The sequence below is a fragment of the Ranitomeya imitator genome, chromosome 1, assembly GCF_032444005.1.
Source record: "Ranitomeya imitator isolate aRanImi1 chromosome 1, aRanImi1.pri, whole genome shotgun sequence".
Lineage (NCBI taxonomy): Eukaryota > Metazoa > Chordata > Amphibia > Anura > Dendrobatidae > Ranitomeya > Ranitomeya imitator.
In genome coordinates this window covers 296,969,606-296,987,703 of record NC_091282.1, presented here as the reverse complement: position 1 = coordinate 296,987,703, position 18,098 = coordinate 296,969,606, and the positions used below count along the sequence as shown (strand labels likewise).

Sequence of the window (18,098 nt, the reverse complement as noted above, 5' to 3'; positions counted from 1 at the left end):
AGAATAAAGCGATGCAAAAATAATTATTTTTTCTGTAAAATAGTTTTTATCGTATAAAAGCACCAAACCATAAAAAAATGATATAAATGAGGTATCGCTGTAATCGTACTGACCCGAAGAATAAAACTGCTTTATCAATTTTACCAAACGCGGAACGGTATAAACGCCTCCCCCAATAGAAATTCATGAATAGCTGGCTTTTGGTCATTCTTCCTCACAAAAATCGGAATAAAAAGCGATAAAAAAATGTCACGTGCCCAAAAATGTTTTCAATAAAAACGTCAACTCGTCCCGCAAAAAACAAGACCTCACATGACTCTGTGGACCAAAATATGGAAAAATTATAGCTCTCAAAATGTGGTATTGCAAAAAATATTTTTTGCAATAAAAAGGGTCTTTCAGTGTGTGACGGCTGCCAATCATAAAAATCCGCTAAAAAACTCGCTATAAAAGTAAATCAAACCCCCCTTCATCACCCCCTTAGTTAGGGAAAAATAAAAAAAAATGTATTTATTTCCATTTTCCCATTAGGGCTAGGGTTAGGGCTAGGGTTAGGGCTAGGGCTAGGGTTAGGGCTAGGGTTTGGGTTAGGGCTAGGGTTAGGGCTAGGGTTAGGGCTAGGGTTAGGGTTAGGGTTGGGGCTACAGTTAGGGTTGGGGCTAAAGTTAGGGTTAGGGTTTAATTACATTTACAGTTGGGAATAGGGTTGGGATTAGGGTTAGGGGTGTGTCAGGGTTAGAGGTGTGGTTAGGGTTACCGTTGGAATTAGGGTTAGGGGTGTGTTTAGATTAGGGTTTCAGTTATAATTGGGGGGTTTCCACTGTTTCGGCACATCAGGGGCTCTCCAAACACGACATGGCGTCCGATCTCAATTCCAGCCAATTCTGCGTTGAAAAAGTAAAACAGTGCTCCTTCCCTTCCGAGCTCTCCTGTGTGCCCAAACAGGGGTTTACCCCAACATATGGGGTATCAGCGTACTCAGGACAAATTGGACAACAACTTTTGTGGACCAATTTCTCCTGTTACCCTTGGGAAAATACAAAACTGGGGGCTAAAAAATAATTTTTGTGGGAAAACAAAAAGATTTTTTATTTTCACGGCTCTGCGTTATAAACTGTAGTGAAACACTTGGGGGTTCAAAGTTCTCACAACACATCTAGATAAGTTCATTGAGGGGTCTAGTTTCCAATATGGGGTCACTTGTGGGGGGTTTCTACTGTTTAGGTACATTAGGGGCTCTGCAAACGCAATGTGACGCCTGCAGACCAATCCATCTAAGTCTGCATTCCAAATGATGCTCCTTCCCTTCCGAGCCCTCCCATGCGCCCAAACGGTGGTTCCCCCCCACATATCGGGTATCAGCGTACTCAGGACAAATTGGACAACAACATTTAGGGTCCAATTTCTCCTGCTAACCTTGGAAAAATACAAAACTGGGGGCTAAAATATAATTTTTGTGGAAAAAAAAATATTTTTTATTTGCATGGCTCTGCGTTATAAACTGTAGTGAAATACTTGGGGGTTCAAAGCTCTCACAACACATCAAGATGAGTTCCTTAGGGGGTCTACTTTCCAAAATGGTGTCACTTGTGGGGGGTTTCTACTGTTTAGGTACATTAGGGGCTCTGCAAACGCAATGTGACTCCTGCAGACCATTCCATCTAAGTCTGCATTCCAAATGGCGCTCCTTCCCTTCCGAACCCTCCCATGCGCCCAAACGGTGGTTCCCCCCCACATATGGGGTATCAGCGTACTCAGGACAAATTGGACAACAACTTTTGGGGTCCAATTTCTCCTGTTACCCTAGGGAAAATACAAAACTGGGGGCTAAAAAATAATTTTTGTGGGAAAAAAATTTTGTTTTATTTTTATGGCTCTGCATTATAAACTTCTGTGAAGCCCTTGGTGGGTCAAAGTGCTCACCACACATCCAGATAAGTTCCTTAGGGGGTCTACTTTCCAAAATGGTGTCACTTGTGGGGGGTTTCAATGTTTAGGCACATCAGTGGCTCTCCAAACGCAATATGGCGTCCCATCTCAATTCCTGTCAATTTTGCATTGAAAAGTCAAACGGCGCTCCTTCCCTTCCGAGCTCTCCCATGCGCCCAAACAGTGGTTTACTGCCACATATGGGGTATCAGCGTACTCGGGACAAATTGGACAACAACTTTTGAGGTCCAATTTCTTCTCTTACCCTTGGAAAAATAAAAAATTGGGGGCAAAAATATAATTTTTGTGAAAAAATATGATTTTTTATTTTTACGGTTCTGCATTATAAACTTCTGTGAAGCACTTGGTGGGTCAAAGTGCTCACCACATATCCAGATAAGTTCCTTAGGGGGTCTACTTTCCAAAATGGTGTCACTTGTGGGGGGTTTCAATGTTTAGGCACATCAGTGGCTCTCCAAACGCAACATGGCGTCCCATCTCAATTCCTGTCAATTTTGCATTGAAAAGTCAAATAGCGCTCCTTCCCTTCCGAGCTCTCCCATGCGCCCAAACAGTGGTTTACTGCCACATATGGGGTATCAGCGTACTCAGGACAAATTGGACAACAACTTTTTGGGTCCAATTTCTCCTGTTACCCTTGGTAAAATAAAACAAATTGGAGCTGAAGTAAATTTTTTGTGTAAAAAAGTTAAATGTTCATTTTTATTTAAACATTCCAAAAATTCCTATTAAACACCTGAAGGGTTAATAAACTTCTTGAATGTGGTTTTGAGCACCTTGAGGGGTGCAGTTTTTAGAATGGTGTCACACTTGGGCATTTTCTATCATATAGACCCCTCAAAATGACTTCAAATGAGACGTGGTCCCTAAAAAAAAAATGGTGTTGTAAAAATGAGAAATTGCTGGTCAACTTTTAACCCTTATAACTCCCTAACAAAAAAAAAAAATTGGTTCCAAAATTATGCTGATGTAAAGGAGACATGTGGGAAATGTTACTTATTAAGTATTTTGTGTGACATATCTCTGTGATTTAATTGCATAAAAATTCAAAGTTTGAAAATTGCTAAATTTTCAAAATTTTCGCCAAATTTCCGTTTTTTTCACAAATAAACGCAGGTACTATCAAAGAAATTTTACCACTATCATGAAGTACAATATGTCACGAGAAAACAATGTCAGAATCACCAGGATCCGTTGAAGCGTTTCGGAGTTATAACCTCATAAAGGGACAGTGGTCAGAATTGTAAAAATTGGCCTGGTCATTAACGTGCAAACCACCCTTGGGGGTAAAGGGGTTAAATGAGAAGGTGTGTCCAAACTTTTGGTCGGTACTGTATTTAGTACATATGCAATTATGGTACCATGGCTGGCACCTGCAGAATGTTTTTTTTTCTTCAATATGTACATATATTATTCATTATGTAAACTAGAGGGCGGGTCAGTGAGGGATCAGTAACCTGTCAGCAGTATTCATTATGAATAACTAATCAGAGCTCCAAATAAAGACACCCCCCCAGAGCACAAGCATATCATTAACTGAAAACGATTAAACAACAACCAAAAGATGGATTTCATCAACCCAGGTATCATTGTAATCAGTATAACGGCGCGGACCAGACATTGTAGGTTACTGTGCACAATCCTGCTGACAGGTTCCCTTGACAAACATGCAAATGAATAGGAAATCAGGAAGGGGGTAAACACTTTTTCACACAACTGTATCCTTTTTACAGAGCACAATAGCAAGTTACTACTACAGCTAAGGTTTTTATCATACATACAAGATATTTCTTATCCAGCATTTCTATAAAATCCAGTTAAAGTGCCTAAAGAAAATCCGAACCATATGCAGTCTGTACAGTCCCATAAGGCTCCGCATGTACAGGGATAGAAGCTTTCTTTCAGAGTTTACCTGCATGCACACTAGAAAGTCCAATATAAATCATCCATGATTGTATTTTCTCATCAGATAAGAGGTTTAGTACAGGATTAAAACGTGGAAAAAACAAACAAACAAAAAAAAACCTTCCAAGTGAAATTGGAGGCTTTTGAAGTAGAGGTGTGAAGGACAGAGCATAGGCAGGTTTCACACTAGCATTCAGCAGGGCTGCGGAGGAAAGCCTTCTTCCTCTGTGAAGCCCCGCCCATTGCCACGCCTCTTCCTTCAGCTCCGCCTACGTCTGCATGTGTCCTGTGTACCCCATCTTTAACATTGGGTACGCAGGCCATGAGGATGTATGCGGATGCCTCTGCATGCGTCGTTTTGAAGCTGCGCCAACCGCAACAAAATCCTAACATGTTGCGTTTGACGCAGGTCAGCACAGAGTCAAGACGACGCATGCAGAGGCATCCGCATACATCTGTATCGCCTGCATACCCAATGTTAAAGATAGGGTAAGCAAGACGCATGCACATGTAGGCGGAGCTGAAGAGGTGTGGCAGTCGGCGGGGCTTCACGGAGGAAGAAGGCTTTCGTCCGCAGCCCTGCCGAACGCTAGTGTTAAACTAGCCTAAGCGCTGTCCTTTTCTTCTCATAAAGAAGGGGTCAAATAAGCTGCTGCGCTCCCCTGCGGTCGGCGGGCATGTCAAAACGACGCATGTCCCTGCGTACCCAATGTTAAAGATAGGTACGCAGGACCCATGCGCATCTATGCAGATATGAAGGGAAGTACGCAGCCATACACAGAGCACCCAAATACAAGTGTGAACTTAGCCTAAATCCTTGAAAAAAACCTCGATTAACTTCACACTTGTTAGTGTACATGGAAACTAAATTTTATCCATAATTAGGACACGCATCTCTCCTTTGTTCTTGGGATCATATACCTACTATAAGGTTATCCCTTTTAATACACATGTATTATTTATAACGTCACCATTGGTTTGCCAAAATGTAGAATATAAAATACTCACCAGTTGTTGAGCAAAGAATGATATCCGGACATATTGAAGCTTCATATGGTGGGGGTGGACCTTCCGGGGGATGGATGTCAGAGTATTTATATGCCGTATAAGGAGGAGGTGGTTCATGAAAATGAAAAGCTCCACCCTCGCCATCATCAGAAAGGTGGAGAGGTGTCAGGCCAGTTCCAAAGCCATCAGGTCCATAATCAAAACCTGGCATTCTACGGCCCAAGTTAAAATGATGTACTGTGGGAGGAAGGAAGATACCCATTACATGTGTAATACTTACAAGATGCTGTAAATGACACGGTTTATTTCGGTATACTTAACTGCAGAAGTAAAACTCTAAAAGTTCCTCCTAAAAAGGTAACCAGTCATGACTTTCATACTGCCTGACTACAGCATATGCCACAAGTTTTCACAGAAACATACTGGAGACTAAGTCTCTCCCTATACACAGGTTCATAGTCACTGATGGACTTTTGAAAGCATTTAAAACTTACAGGCTGCCATAATCTAGCCACAAGCATAGGTTTCTATGTGGTGGTTTCTTGGGTTTTTTTTGGGAGGGGGGGGGGGGTATATCTTGTCATTAATGCAGTTTTTTACATTCCAATATTCAATGTTTGCATACATCTTTGAGCACAGAGTGCTGCTGTATTTATTTGGTGTGTATATTATGCAGTGATAGCATCTTGTACCTGTTCACATTTGCTTCATTCTATTAGGAGAAACCAGTCAATTTTTGCTTCTTTGTGGTTTACAAAACGGTAGATGCCTTCTTGCAGGTAATACAACATAAGGGGTGTAAATTATTCATAGAATACTTCATAATTCAGGGTGTTTAATGACACAGAGCTGCATTCCCTGCATAGACAGTAAAATTATAAAATCCAGGCCACTTTGCATTAGTGGGAGTTTAGGTGCTTGTGACATAGTGTTATACATACAGCTTAATATTATTTTATTATTATTATTATTATTAATTTATATAGCACCATTAATTCCATGGTGCTGTACATGAGAAAGGAGTTACATACAGGGTTATAGATATCGATTAATAATAAAGTAGTAGTAAGCTCCAATATTCCTTCTAGTGTTGCCAGGTAATGACCGCTATAAGGGCATTAGGTTGGAGGAATGAATCTAGTTTTAGGACCTATTTTGATCAGAAAGGTCAGTGGCTTTAATACAAAATTTATGTTTAATCATCTTCAAAAGGTAATAAAGAACATATATACAGGAACATTGCTTACAATTGGCTCCAATCAAGGACTCTATGCGTTCCCTCCGTCTCTGGCGCAGTCGATGAACCATGAAGAGCAGGAGAGAAAGTATAAGGAAAGAAGAGATGCAGCTCACAATCAGACGCATGCCACTGGCCATGGAATCAAAGAGACTGCTTCCATCTAGAAATGCAGAAAGAAAAGATGGATTATTTTAGCCTTATTACGGTATGTTTGCTGTCAAAATTTCTAACAAAGATTTAATAAGCTTCACTCCCATTAGCTGTAGTTGATCTGGAAAAATGTGCATCACTGCCACAAGTCAACACATCAAAACATAGTAACATAGTAACATAGTAACATAGTTAGTAAGGCCGAAAAAAGACATTTGTCCATCCAGTTCAGCCTATATTCCATCATAATAAATACCCAGATCTACGTCCTTCTACAGAACCTAATAATTGTATGATACAATATTGTTCTGCTCCAGGAAGACATCCAGGCCTCTCTTGAACCCCTCGACTGAGTTCGCCATCACCACCTCCTCAGGCAAGCAATTCCAGATTCTCACTGCCCTAACAGTAAAGAATCCTCTTCTATGTTGGTGGAAAAACCTTCTCTCCTCCAGACGCAAAGAATGCCCCCTTGTGCCCGTCACCTTCCTTGGTATAAACAGATCCTCAGCGAGATATTTGTATTGTCCCCTTATATACTTATACATGGTTATTAGATCGCCCCTCAGTCGTCTTTTTTCTAGACTAAATAATCCTAATTTCGCTAATCTATCTGGGTATTGTAGTTCTCCCATCCCCTTTATTAATTTTGTTGCCCTCCTTTGTACTCTCTCTAGTTCCATTATATCCTTCCTGAGCACCGGTGCCCAAAACTGGACACAGTACTCCATGTGCGGTCTAACTAGGGAAACCACTGCTTTCACTGCATATTGTTGCCTCCGATAATTCCATTTGACGTTTAAAAAAAAAAAAAAAAAAAAAAAAAAAATCTAAATTGAAAAGTTATTCTCGCTACAGCTCTCTGGCCAGAGTCTCAAGTGTGGGGCCTGAAGCAGACGCTTATTTCTTGCTTTAGATTTGATACGAGGAAGAGTGGCAGCCCTGCAGAATATAGTGTGCTCAAGAAAGGGACTCGTCCAGATGAAGTAGGAACCTCCACATCACAGAAAGGGTAATTTATTTTGATCCAGCAATGAGTCAAAACAGATGTAGTCAATTGTTTCGATTGGGAGTCGTCTTTGTCAAGGACATCTGTGTGTTGCAAAAGACGAAAATCTCATCTCCCGAGATCTTGGTGCCGAGTAGGGTTGAGCGAAACGGGTCGAACATTTTCAAAAGTCGCCGACTTTTGGCTAAGTCGGGGTTTCATGAAACCCGATCCGACCCCTGTGCGGGGTCGGCCATGCGGTACGCGACTTTCGCGCCAAAGTCGCGTTTCAATGACGCGAAAAGCGCCATTTCTCAGCCAATGAAGGTAAACGCAGAGTGTGGGCAGCGTGATGACATAGGTCCTGGTCCCCACCATCTTAGAGAAGGGCATTGCAGTGATTGGCTTGCTGTCTGCGACGTCACAGGGGCTATAAAGAGGCGTTCCCGCCGACCGCCATCTTACTGCTGCTGATCTGAGCTTAGGGAGAGGTTGCTGCCGCTTTGTCAGAAGCAGGGATAGCGTTAGGCAGGGTCCATTAACCACAAAACCGCTTGTGCTGCAGCGATTTGCACTGTCCAACACCACCCTCGGTGTGCAGGGACAGTGGAATTTTTTTTTTTTTTTTTTTTCCCCTCAGCGCTGTAGCTCATTGGGCTGCCCTAGAAGGCTCCCTGATAGCTGCATTGCTGTGTGTACGCCGCTGTGCAAACCAACTGCTTTTTTCAAAGCACAAATCCTCTTGTTCCTTCCTTTCTGCACAGCTATCTTTTTTGTTTGTCCACACTTTTTATTTCATTTGTGCATCAGTCCACTCCTTATTGCTGCCTGCCATACCTGGCTGAGATTACTGCAGGCAGGGAGATAGTAGCTGCCTGCCATACCTGGCTGAGATTACTGCAGGCAGGGAGATAGTAATTGTAGGACATTCCCTGTTTTTTTTTTTTTTTTTTTTTTGGTGGGAGATTAAGATTGGCAATTTGGCATTTCTGCTAGAGTGCCATCCCTGTGTGTGCCATCTCTCTCACATAGTGGGCCATAGAAAGCCTTTTCATTTTTCTGTATTTTTTTTTGTGGGGTGTATAAATTCTCCCTGATAAAAATACAGTGGGAGATTAATATTGGCCTTTGGGCTTGTGTGCCAGTCCTGAGTGTGCCATCTCTCTCACAAATAGTGGGCCATAGAAAGCCTATTTTATTTTTTTTTGGGTTTTATAAATTCTCCCTGAAAAAAAGGGAGATTAATATTGGCCTCTGGGCTTCTGTGCCAGTCCTGAGCGTGCCATCTGTGCCAGTCCTGAGCGTCCCATCTCTCTCACAAATAGTGGGCCATAGAAAGCCTATTTAATTTTTTTTTTGGTTTTATAAATTTTCCCTGAAAAAAGGGAGATTAATATTGGCCTCTGGGCTTGTGTGCCAGTTGTGAGCGTGCCATCTGTGCCAGTCCTGAGCGTGCCATCTCTCTCACAAATAGTGGGCCATAGAAAGCCTATTTAATTTTTTTTTTGGTTTTATAAATTTTCCCTGAAAAAAGGGAGATTAATATTGGCCTCTGGGCTTGTGTGCCAGTTGTGAGCGTGCCATCTGTGCCAGTCCTGAGCGTGCCATCTCTCTCACAAATAGTGGGCCATAGAAAGCCTATTTAAATATTTTTTTGGTTTTATAAATTCTCCCAGAAAAAAAGGGAGATTAATATTGGCCTCTGGGCTTCTGTGCCAGTTGTGAGCGTGCCATCTGTGCCAGTCCTGAGCGTGCCATCTCTCTCACAAATAGTGGGCCATAGAAAGCCTATTTAAATATTTTTTTGGTTTTATAAATTCTCCCAGAAAAAAAGGGAGATTAATATTGGCCTCTGGGCTTCTGTGCCAGTCCTGAGCGTGCCATCTGTGCCAGTCCTGAGCGTCCCATCTCTCTCACAAATAGTGGGCCATAGAAAGCCTATTTTATTTTTTTTTTGGGTTTCAGAAATTCTCCCTGGAAAAAAAAAGGGAGATTAATATTGCCCTTTGGGCTTGTGTGCCAGTACTAAGCGTTCCATCTCTCTCTCTCTCTCAGTCAGTGGGCCATAGAACGCATATTTTTGGTTTTATTTGTTTTCTAAATTCTCCCTGAAAAAATCATTTTATTTTATTTGGTTTCTAAATTCTTCCTGATAAAATCATATTTTTTTTATTATTTTTATTTCTAAAGTCTCCCTGAAAAAAAAAAAAAAAAAAAACAACCAAAAAAACAGTGGGAGATTAATATTGGCCTTTCTGCTTGTGTGCCAGTCTTGACTCCTGGGTGTGCCATCTCTCTCTCTCTCTCTCTCTCTCTCTCTCTCTCTCTCTCCAATTGTGGTCCATAGAAAGCCTATATTTTTTTTCCTTGATTTGGGTTCTAAAATCTACCAGAGAAAATAACTACATCAATCATTGGTAGAAAAATATTGGCCTCTGGGTTTGTGTGCCACTCCTGACTCCTGTGTGCGTCATCTCTCAGTCAGTGGGCCATAGAACGCCTATTTTTGGTTTTATTTGTTTTCTAAATTCTCCCTGAAAAAATTATTTTATTTTATTTGGTTTCTAAATTCTTCCTGATAAAATCATATTTTTTTTATTATTTTTTTTTCTAAAGTCTCCCTGAAAAAAAAAAAAAAAAACAGTGGGAGATTAATATTGGCCTTTCTGCTTGTGTGCCAGTCTTGACTCCTGGGTGCGTCATCTCTCAGTCAGTGGGCCATAGAACGCCTATTTTTGGTTTTATTTGTTTTATAAATTCTCCCTGAAAAAATCATTTTATTTTATTTGGTTTCTAAATTCTTCCTGATAAAATCATATTTTTTTTATTATTTTTTTTTCTAAAGTCTCCCTGAAAAAAAAAAAAAAAAAACAACCAAAAAAAACAGTGGGAGATTAATATTGGCCTTTCTGCTTGTGTGCCAGTCTTGACTCCTGGGTGCGTCATCTCTCAGTCAGTGGGCCATAGAACGCCTATTTTTGGTTTTATTTGTTTTCTAAATTCTCCCTGAAAAAATCATTTTATTTTATTTGGTTTCTAAATTCTTCCTGATAAAATCATATTTTTTTTATTATTTTTTTTTCTAAAGTCTCCCTGAAAAAAAAAAAAAAAAAAACAACCAAAAAAAACAGTGGGAGATTAATATTGGCCTTTCTGCTTGTGTGCCAGTCTTGACTCCTGGGTGCGTCATCTCTCAGTCAGTGGGCCATAGAACGCCTATTTTTGGTTTTATTTGTTTTCTAAATTCTCCCTGAAAAAATCATTTTATTTTATTTGGTTTCTAAATTCTTCCTGATAAAATCATATTTTTTTTATTATTTTTTTTTCTAAAGTCTCCCTGAAAAAAAAAAAAAAAAAAACAACCAAAAAAAACAGTGGGAGATTAATATTGGCCTTTCTGCTTGTGTGCCAGTCTTGACTCCTGGGTGTGCCATCTCTCTCTCTCTCTCTCTCCAATTGTGGTCCATAGAAAGCCTACATTTTTTTTCCTTGATTTGGGTTCCAAAATCTACCAGAGAAAATAACTCCATCAATCATTGGTAGAAAAATATTGGCCTCTGGGCTTGTGTGCCACTCCTGATTCCTGTGTGCGTCATCTCTCACTCAGTGGCCCATAGAAAGCATATAGTTTGTTACATTTGTTTTCTAAATTCTCCCTGCAAAAATCTATTTTTTTTTTTTTGGGGGGTTTCTAAAGTGTTCCTGAAAAAAATAAAAATAAAAAAAAAATAATAGTGTGACATTAATATTAACATTTGTGCTTCAGTGACAGTCCTGCGTGTGGGGCATCTCTCTAATTTGCAGCCACCAAAAAAAGAGTGTGTAACATTGGGCCTGATTTTCGCTGTGGTCTCACCAACCTGTAAAGGGGTAGCTAAATCATACAGAAGTTATAGCTCACCGTGTAAGTTGTGTGACTGCAACAAATAACGTTAGTTTGGTTACGTTTTTAAAACAATGAGGAAGTCTAGTGGAAGAGGTCGTGGCCGGGGGCGTTCATTGTCAGCTGGTAATGAGGGTAGTGGTAGTGGTGGAGCATCAGGTGGTCGTGGGGGAAAAAATATTGCACCTAAGTCTGGAGCTGTGGAGCCAGGTTCGTCGTCCGGCTACACAAGGCCTCGAACGCTCCCTTTTCTGGGATTAGGAAAACCGCTTTTAAAGCCGGAGCAGCAAGAGCAAGTTTTGGCTTATCTTGCTGACTCAGCCTCTAGCTCTTTTGCCTCATCTCGTGAAACTGGTAAAAGTAAAAGCAGCGCGTCGTTAGTGGATGTTCACGGTCAGGGACAAGTCACTTCCTTGTCCTCTTCAGCAAAAACAACAACAGAGAAGAATGCAGCAGGCGACACAACGGGTTACTCCATGGAGCTCTTTACACATACCGTCCCTGGCTTAGAAAGTGAAGCAGTTAACAGTCCATGCCCATTACAAATAGAATCTGACATGGAGTGCACTGACGCACAGCCACAGCCAGACTACTATGCTGGTCCTTTGACTCAGACCACAACATTGCCCTCGCAGGGTGCTGATCAAGAATCAGACCCTGATGAGACTATGTTGCCCCATCACGAACGCTATACCACCGAACGACACGGTGACACAGACGAAGTTGCGCAGGAGGTACAAGAAGAGTTATTAGATGACCCAGTTCTTGACCCCGATTGGCAGCCATTGGGGGAACAGGGTGCAGGCGGCAGCAGTTCTGAAGCAGAGGAGGAGGAGGGGCCGCAGCAGGCATCAACATCGCCACAGGTTCCATCTGCCGGGCCCGTATCTTGCCCAAAACGCGTGGCAAAGCCAAAACCTGGTGGAGGACAGCGTGGCCATCCGGTTAAAGCTCAGTCTGCAATGCCTGAAAAGGTATCCGATGCTAGAAAGAGTGCAGTCTGGCATTTTTTTAAACAACATCCAATTGATCAGCGCAAAGTCATCTGTCAAAAATGTTCTACTTCCTTAAGCAGAGGTCAGAATCTGAAAAGTCTCAATACTAGTTGCATGCATAGACATTTAACCACCATGCATTTGAAAGCTTGGACTAACTACCAAACGTCCCTTAAGGTTGTTGCACCCTCGGCCAATGAAGCTAGTCATCAACGCAACATCCCTTCCGGCAGTGTAGGACCACCATTTAGCGCACCACCTGCTGTATCTGTGCAGGTATCTTTGCCAGGCCAAAGCAGTCAGGGTCAGGGAATCACCAGTTTCGTAGTAGGAAACACTGCATCTAGGGCACCGGCGGCAACAATACCATCTCCCACCGTCTCTCAGTCTGCCATGTCCACCGGCACCCCCGCTAGTTCCACGATCTCCAGCTCTCCAGTCCAGCTCACCCTACATGAGACTATGGTTAGAAAAAGGAAATACTTAGCCTCGCATCCGCGTACACAGGGTTTGAACGCCCACATAGCTAGACTAATCTCGTTAGAGATGATGCCCTACCGGTTAGTTGAAAGCGAAGCTTTCAAAGACCTGATGGACTACGCTGTACCACGCTACGAGCTACCCAGTCGACACTTTTTTTCCAGAAAAGCCATCCCAGCCCTCCACCAGCATGTTAAAGAGCGCATCGTCCATGCACTCAGGCAATCTGTGAGCACAAAGGTGCACCTGACAACAGATGCATGGACCAGTAGGCATGGCCAGGGACGTTACGTGTCCATCACGGCACACTGGGTAAATGTGGTGGATTCAGGGTCCACAGGGGACAGCAAGTTTGGGACAGTTCTGCCTAGCCCACGGTCTAGTAAACAGTTGTCTGTAGCCGTTCGCACCCCCTCCTCCTCCTCCTCCTCGTCCTCCTGCAGAAGCAAGAGCTCGTCCACAGACCGCAGTCGCACAAACACTCCATCCGCACCTGCCACTGTTGCACACCAGGTCTCCCATTATGGGGCAGCTACTGGCATACGTCAGCAGGCTGTATTGGCTATGAAGTGTTTGGGCGACAATAGACACACCGCGGAAGTTCTGTCCGAGTTCTTGCAGCAAGAAACGCAGTCGTGGCTGGGCACTGTAGATCTTGAGGCAGGCAAGGTAGTGAGTGATAACGGAAGGAATTTCATGGCTGCCATCTCCCTTTCCCAACTGAAACACATTCCTTGCCTGGCTCACACCTTAAACCTGGTGGTGCAGTGCTTCCTGAAAAGTTATCCGGGGTTATCCGACCTGCTCCTCAAAGTGCGTGGACTTTGCGCACATATCCGCCGTTCGCCTGTACACTCCAGCCGTATGCAGACCTATCAGCGTTCTTTGAACCTTCCCCAGCATCGCCTAATCATAGACGTTGCAACAAGGTGGAACTCAACACTGCACATGCTTCAGAGACTGTGCGAACAGAGGCGGGCTGTTATGTTTTTGTGGGAGGATACACATACACGGGCAGGCAGTAGGATGGCAGACATGGAGTTGTCAGGTGTGCAGTGGTCGAAGATTCAAGACATGTGTCAAGTCCTTCAGTGTTTTGAGGAATGCACACGGCTGGTTAGTGCAGACAACGCCATAATAAGCATGAGCATCCCCCTAATGCGTCTGCTGATGCAAAGTTTGACGCACATAAAGGATCAGGCGTCTGCACCAGAGGAAGAGGAAAGCCTTGATGACAGTCAGCGATTGTCTGGTCAGGGCAGTGTACATGACGAGGTACCGGGCGAAGAGGAGGTGGAGGATGAGGAGGATGATGGGGATGAGTATATTTTTAATGAGGAAGCTTTCCCGGGGGCACGGGAAATTGGTGGCGTGGCAAGGCCGGGTTCTGGTTTTTTGAGGGACACAAGTGACGTAGATTTGCCTGCAACTGCCCCTCAACCAAGCACAACCGCAGATTTGACAACGGGAACTTTGGCCCACATGGCGGATTATGCCTTGCGTATCCTCAAAAGGGACACACGCATTACAAAAATGATGAACGATGACGATTACTGGTTGGCCTGCCTCCTTGATCCTCGCTATAAAGGCAAATTGCAAAATATTATGCCACATGAGAACTTGGAACTAATATTAGCAACAAAACAATCAACTCTTGTTGACCGTTTGCTTCTGGCATTCCCTGCACACAGCGCCCGTGATCGTTCTCACACGAGCTCCAGGGGCCAGCAGACCAGAGGTGTTAGAGGGGCAGAAATCAGAAGTGGCGTTGGACAGAGGGGTTTTCTGACCAGGTTGTGGAGTGATTTTTCTATGACCGCAGACAGGACAGGTACTGCAGCATCAATTCAAAGTGACAGGAGACAACATTTGTCCAGTATGGTTACAAACTATTTTTCATCCCTTATCGACGTTCTCCCTCAACCGTCATTCCCATTTGATTACTGGGCATCCAAATTAGACACCTGGCCAGAATTGGCAGAATATGCATTGCAGGAGCTTGCTTGCCCGGCAGCTAGTGTCCTATCAGAAAGAGTATTCAGTGCTGCAGGTTCAATACTAACAGAAAAAAGGACTCGTCTGGCTACCCAAAATGTAGATGATCTAACCTTCATTAAAATGAACCACAACTGGATTTCAAAATCTTTTGCCCCACCCTGCCCGGCTGACACCTAGCTTTCCTATGAAAAGGTCTTGCCTGTGGACTATTCTGAATGACTTTTCCAATCTCGTAATTTTCTTCACCTGATTGTCCAGCATACGACATGTTTCCACCTCACGAAATGGCCAAACTCCCCACACGGGGCCGTGCTATCGCCACTTTGCGCTTGGACCCTTGAGAGTGCTGTTTGTCTGAAGAGGTGGGTGTGGCCGCTTTTGGTCGACGGCACTGCCACTGGGTCCCTCATAGTACAATAAAGTGTCTCTGGCGGTGGTGGTGCGCACCCAACGTCAGACACACCGTTGTAATATGAGGGGCCCTGTGCCTGTACCGCCGGCCACAAGACAGTTCCCCCCCCCAGCTCAAACAGTGCTCTACCACTAGCAAAATTATCTCTCACAGCTTCACCAATGTGTAGTCTAGCCGCTGACATCCTTCAATGCCTGGCACTGACAATACCATTGTTTTGACATTTTTGTTATGTTAGGCCTTCGAAGCCTGTCTGCGGTCCCTTCTTTCTACAACTACTACACTGACCAGGCCACTGCTGGCCGTGTTACCCTGGAACCAATTTAAAAGTGCCTACAGTCAGCCCAATTTTGTTATGTTAGGCCTTCGAAGACTGTCTGCCGTCACTCCTTCCACTAGACTTCCACTGACCATACACTGCTGCCCATGTACCCCTGGAACCAATTTAAAGTGCCTACAGCCAGCCCAATTTTGTTATGTTAGGCCTTCGAAGCCTGTCTGCGGTCACTCCTTCCACTAGACTTCCACTGACCAGACCACTGCTGCCCGTGTACCCCTGGAACCAATTTAAAAGTGCCTACAGCCATGTGTTATTATTTTAGGCCTTCGATGCCTGTCTGCGGTCCATTCTTTCAACTACTACTACACTGACCAGGGCACTGCTGGCCGTGTACCCCTGGAACCAACATCAGAAAATATAAAAATAAGTATTTTGCTTATAAAAAAGAAAATACTGGTGAGATATCAAATGCAGACATTTTAACATTAAAAACAAACACACAACTCTAATCTGGTACAGTACTAAAAATGGCCACCAGCTACAATTACTTTCTCCTGCAAGTAGTTAACTGAAAGTTTTTTTAAATTGAAAACACACATATGGCATCCACCGAGTGTTGTCCTGTCGCGTCTTCTTTATATTATTGCCGAGAAGATGCAAAATAATGAAAATAATAAAATCATTAATTACCAAAATAATAGAGAAAGTCAACACCACATTGCAAATAAACATTCATTCCAAATAAAGAAGCAGGGCGCGTCCGAGGGTGAGTATATACCTAATAAGAATATAATCACCCTCGGACGCGCAATGCTTATTTCCAACAGCCTTCCTTCCTAAGAATCAGCCCTTCCGTCGTGTAGAGAGACGTTGTGTTACACTCCAAGGTGTTCCCCAGGTTGCCTTTCCTGAGCTTCGATCTTCCGGCTCTCGTTTAGTAGTTCTTGGAAACTACTCTGCATTAGGCCTTCAAATTGGGTATGGGGTGTAGAGAGATGGTGTGTTCCACTCCAAGGTGTTCCCCAGGTTGCCTTTCCTGAGCTTCGATCTTCCGGCTCTCGTTTAGTAGTTGTTGGAAACTACGCTGCATTAGGCCTTCAAATTGGGTATGGGGTGTAGCGAGAGGGTGTGTTACACTCCAAGGTGTTCCCCAGGTTGCCTTTCCTGAGCTTCGATCTTCCGGCTCTCGTTTAGTAGTTCTTGGAAACTACACTGCATTAGGCCTTCAAATTGGGTATGGGGTGTAGAGAGAGGGTGTGTTACACTCTAAGGTGTTCCCCAGGTTTCCTTGCCATTGCTTCGGTCTTCCGACTCTCGTTTAGTAGTTGTAGAAAAGTACACTGCATTAGGCCATACAAAATGGGTATGGGGTGGAGAGAGATGGTGTGTTACACTCCAAGGTGTTCCCCAGGTTGCCTTTCCTGAGCTTCTATCTTCAGGCTCTCATTAAATTGTGGTTAAATGGAACAACTGCATTTGGCGTACTAGTTGGTTTGGGGCCTACTATCGGTGTCTGCCACTCCTTGCTGTTCTCCTCCACTGAACAAAGCTGTGCCGCCTGTTTACTACGGTTGCCAATTTTGAACTGCATTTCGACTACTTACTGATTTGGCCCTACTCTCTGTGTCAGCCTCTCATTCCAGTTGTCCTCCACTGCAATGCCCCCTGGTTATTCCTGTGTTACCAATTTTGAACTGCATTTAGCCCACTTTCTTCTTTGGGCCTATATCTGTGTTTCCACTTCATCGTGCCCATTGCCCAGCCAGTGATAGATGAGTCTGCTGGTACATTGACCCATAACGCAACATTCCCCGTGCACGCTACACAACAACATTGTGACCCTGCTGAAAGTCAGGTTGCTCTTCCCGCATACCATACCACCTTACACGGGGACAAAGAGGAAGGTGCAGATGAAAGTGCAGGTTCCTTCATCAGGTGGGGGGAGGAATACTAGTTGGCGACGTCACTGGCACAGGGCCTCTCATAGTACGCAAAAGTGTTGCTGCCGGTGGGAGGCGCCCCCGCCGTGCAAACACACCGCTGTACTTTGAGGGGCCCTGTGCCAGTGCCAATGCCAACGAGTGGGCCCCCCCTGCTTGCTCAGGTTCACAGCACTTGCAAAGTTGAAATACTTACCTCTCCCTGCTCCACTGCCGTGACGTGGTCCAGATTTCCTGGGCCCACTAATTACTTGAACCAGCCCTACCCCCCACAACTTTAGCCAAATGACCCCCAATTTCAAATGCCTTCCAATTATTATAAGGTAAATTACGCTTGACAAGCTTCATTAAGAAGAATGGATGGTTTTGACATTAAAATGGCCACTCTAGGTGTTTTCCTGGCCCCCACTCACTGCCGACTATGCTGCCCCATTGACTTGCATTGGGTTTCGTGTTTCGGTCGATCCCGACTTTACGTCATAATCGGCCGATTTCACTCGACCCGACTTTGGACATAGTCGGGTTTCGCAAAACCCGGCTCGACTCTAAAAAGGTCAAGGTCGCTCAACTCTAGTGCCGAGATCTCCATCTGCGCATGCGCAGTCCCCTGCAGCCATTTTCCCGGATTCAACCACATAGTAAACTATGTAAGTGCGGGGGCTCTGGGCTTTCCCAAAATGTCGGCAGAGCCCCCATACCACCGAACACCGGCAGTGGTGCACATCCATACACGCCCTCGTCCCGGCCTGCAGCAACGCTCCACTCTTGCCTCCTCCAGCAGCGATTCTGGGACCCTGCTCCACCGCGGCCGGTAAGGTATATCTGCATTATAAGACGCACCCCCATTTTCACCCTAAATTTGGGGGGAA

General features: G+C 44.0%; 1 protein-coding gene across 2 annotated transcripts in view; it reads right to left on the bottom strand.

Moving 5' to 3' along the window:
• The window catches only part of DGCR2 (DiGeorge syndrome critical region gene 2), a 118,322-nt gene that overhangs the window by 9,044 nt on the left and 91,180 nt on the right, over positions 1–18,098 (bottom strand). For both annotated transcript variants that reach the window (XM_069756875.1, XM_069756882.1), the window contains 2 exons: positions 6,111–6,263; positions 4,864–5,100 (listed from right to left, as the gene is read on the bottom strand). In XM_069756875.1, coding sequence (XP_069612976.1) covers positions 4,864–5,100; positions 6,111–6,263 — 390 coding nt within the window. The remainder of the gene's footprint in view (positions 1–4,863; positions 5,101–6,110; positions 6,264–18,098) is intronic.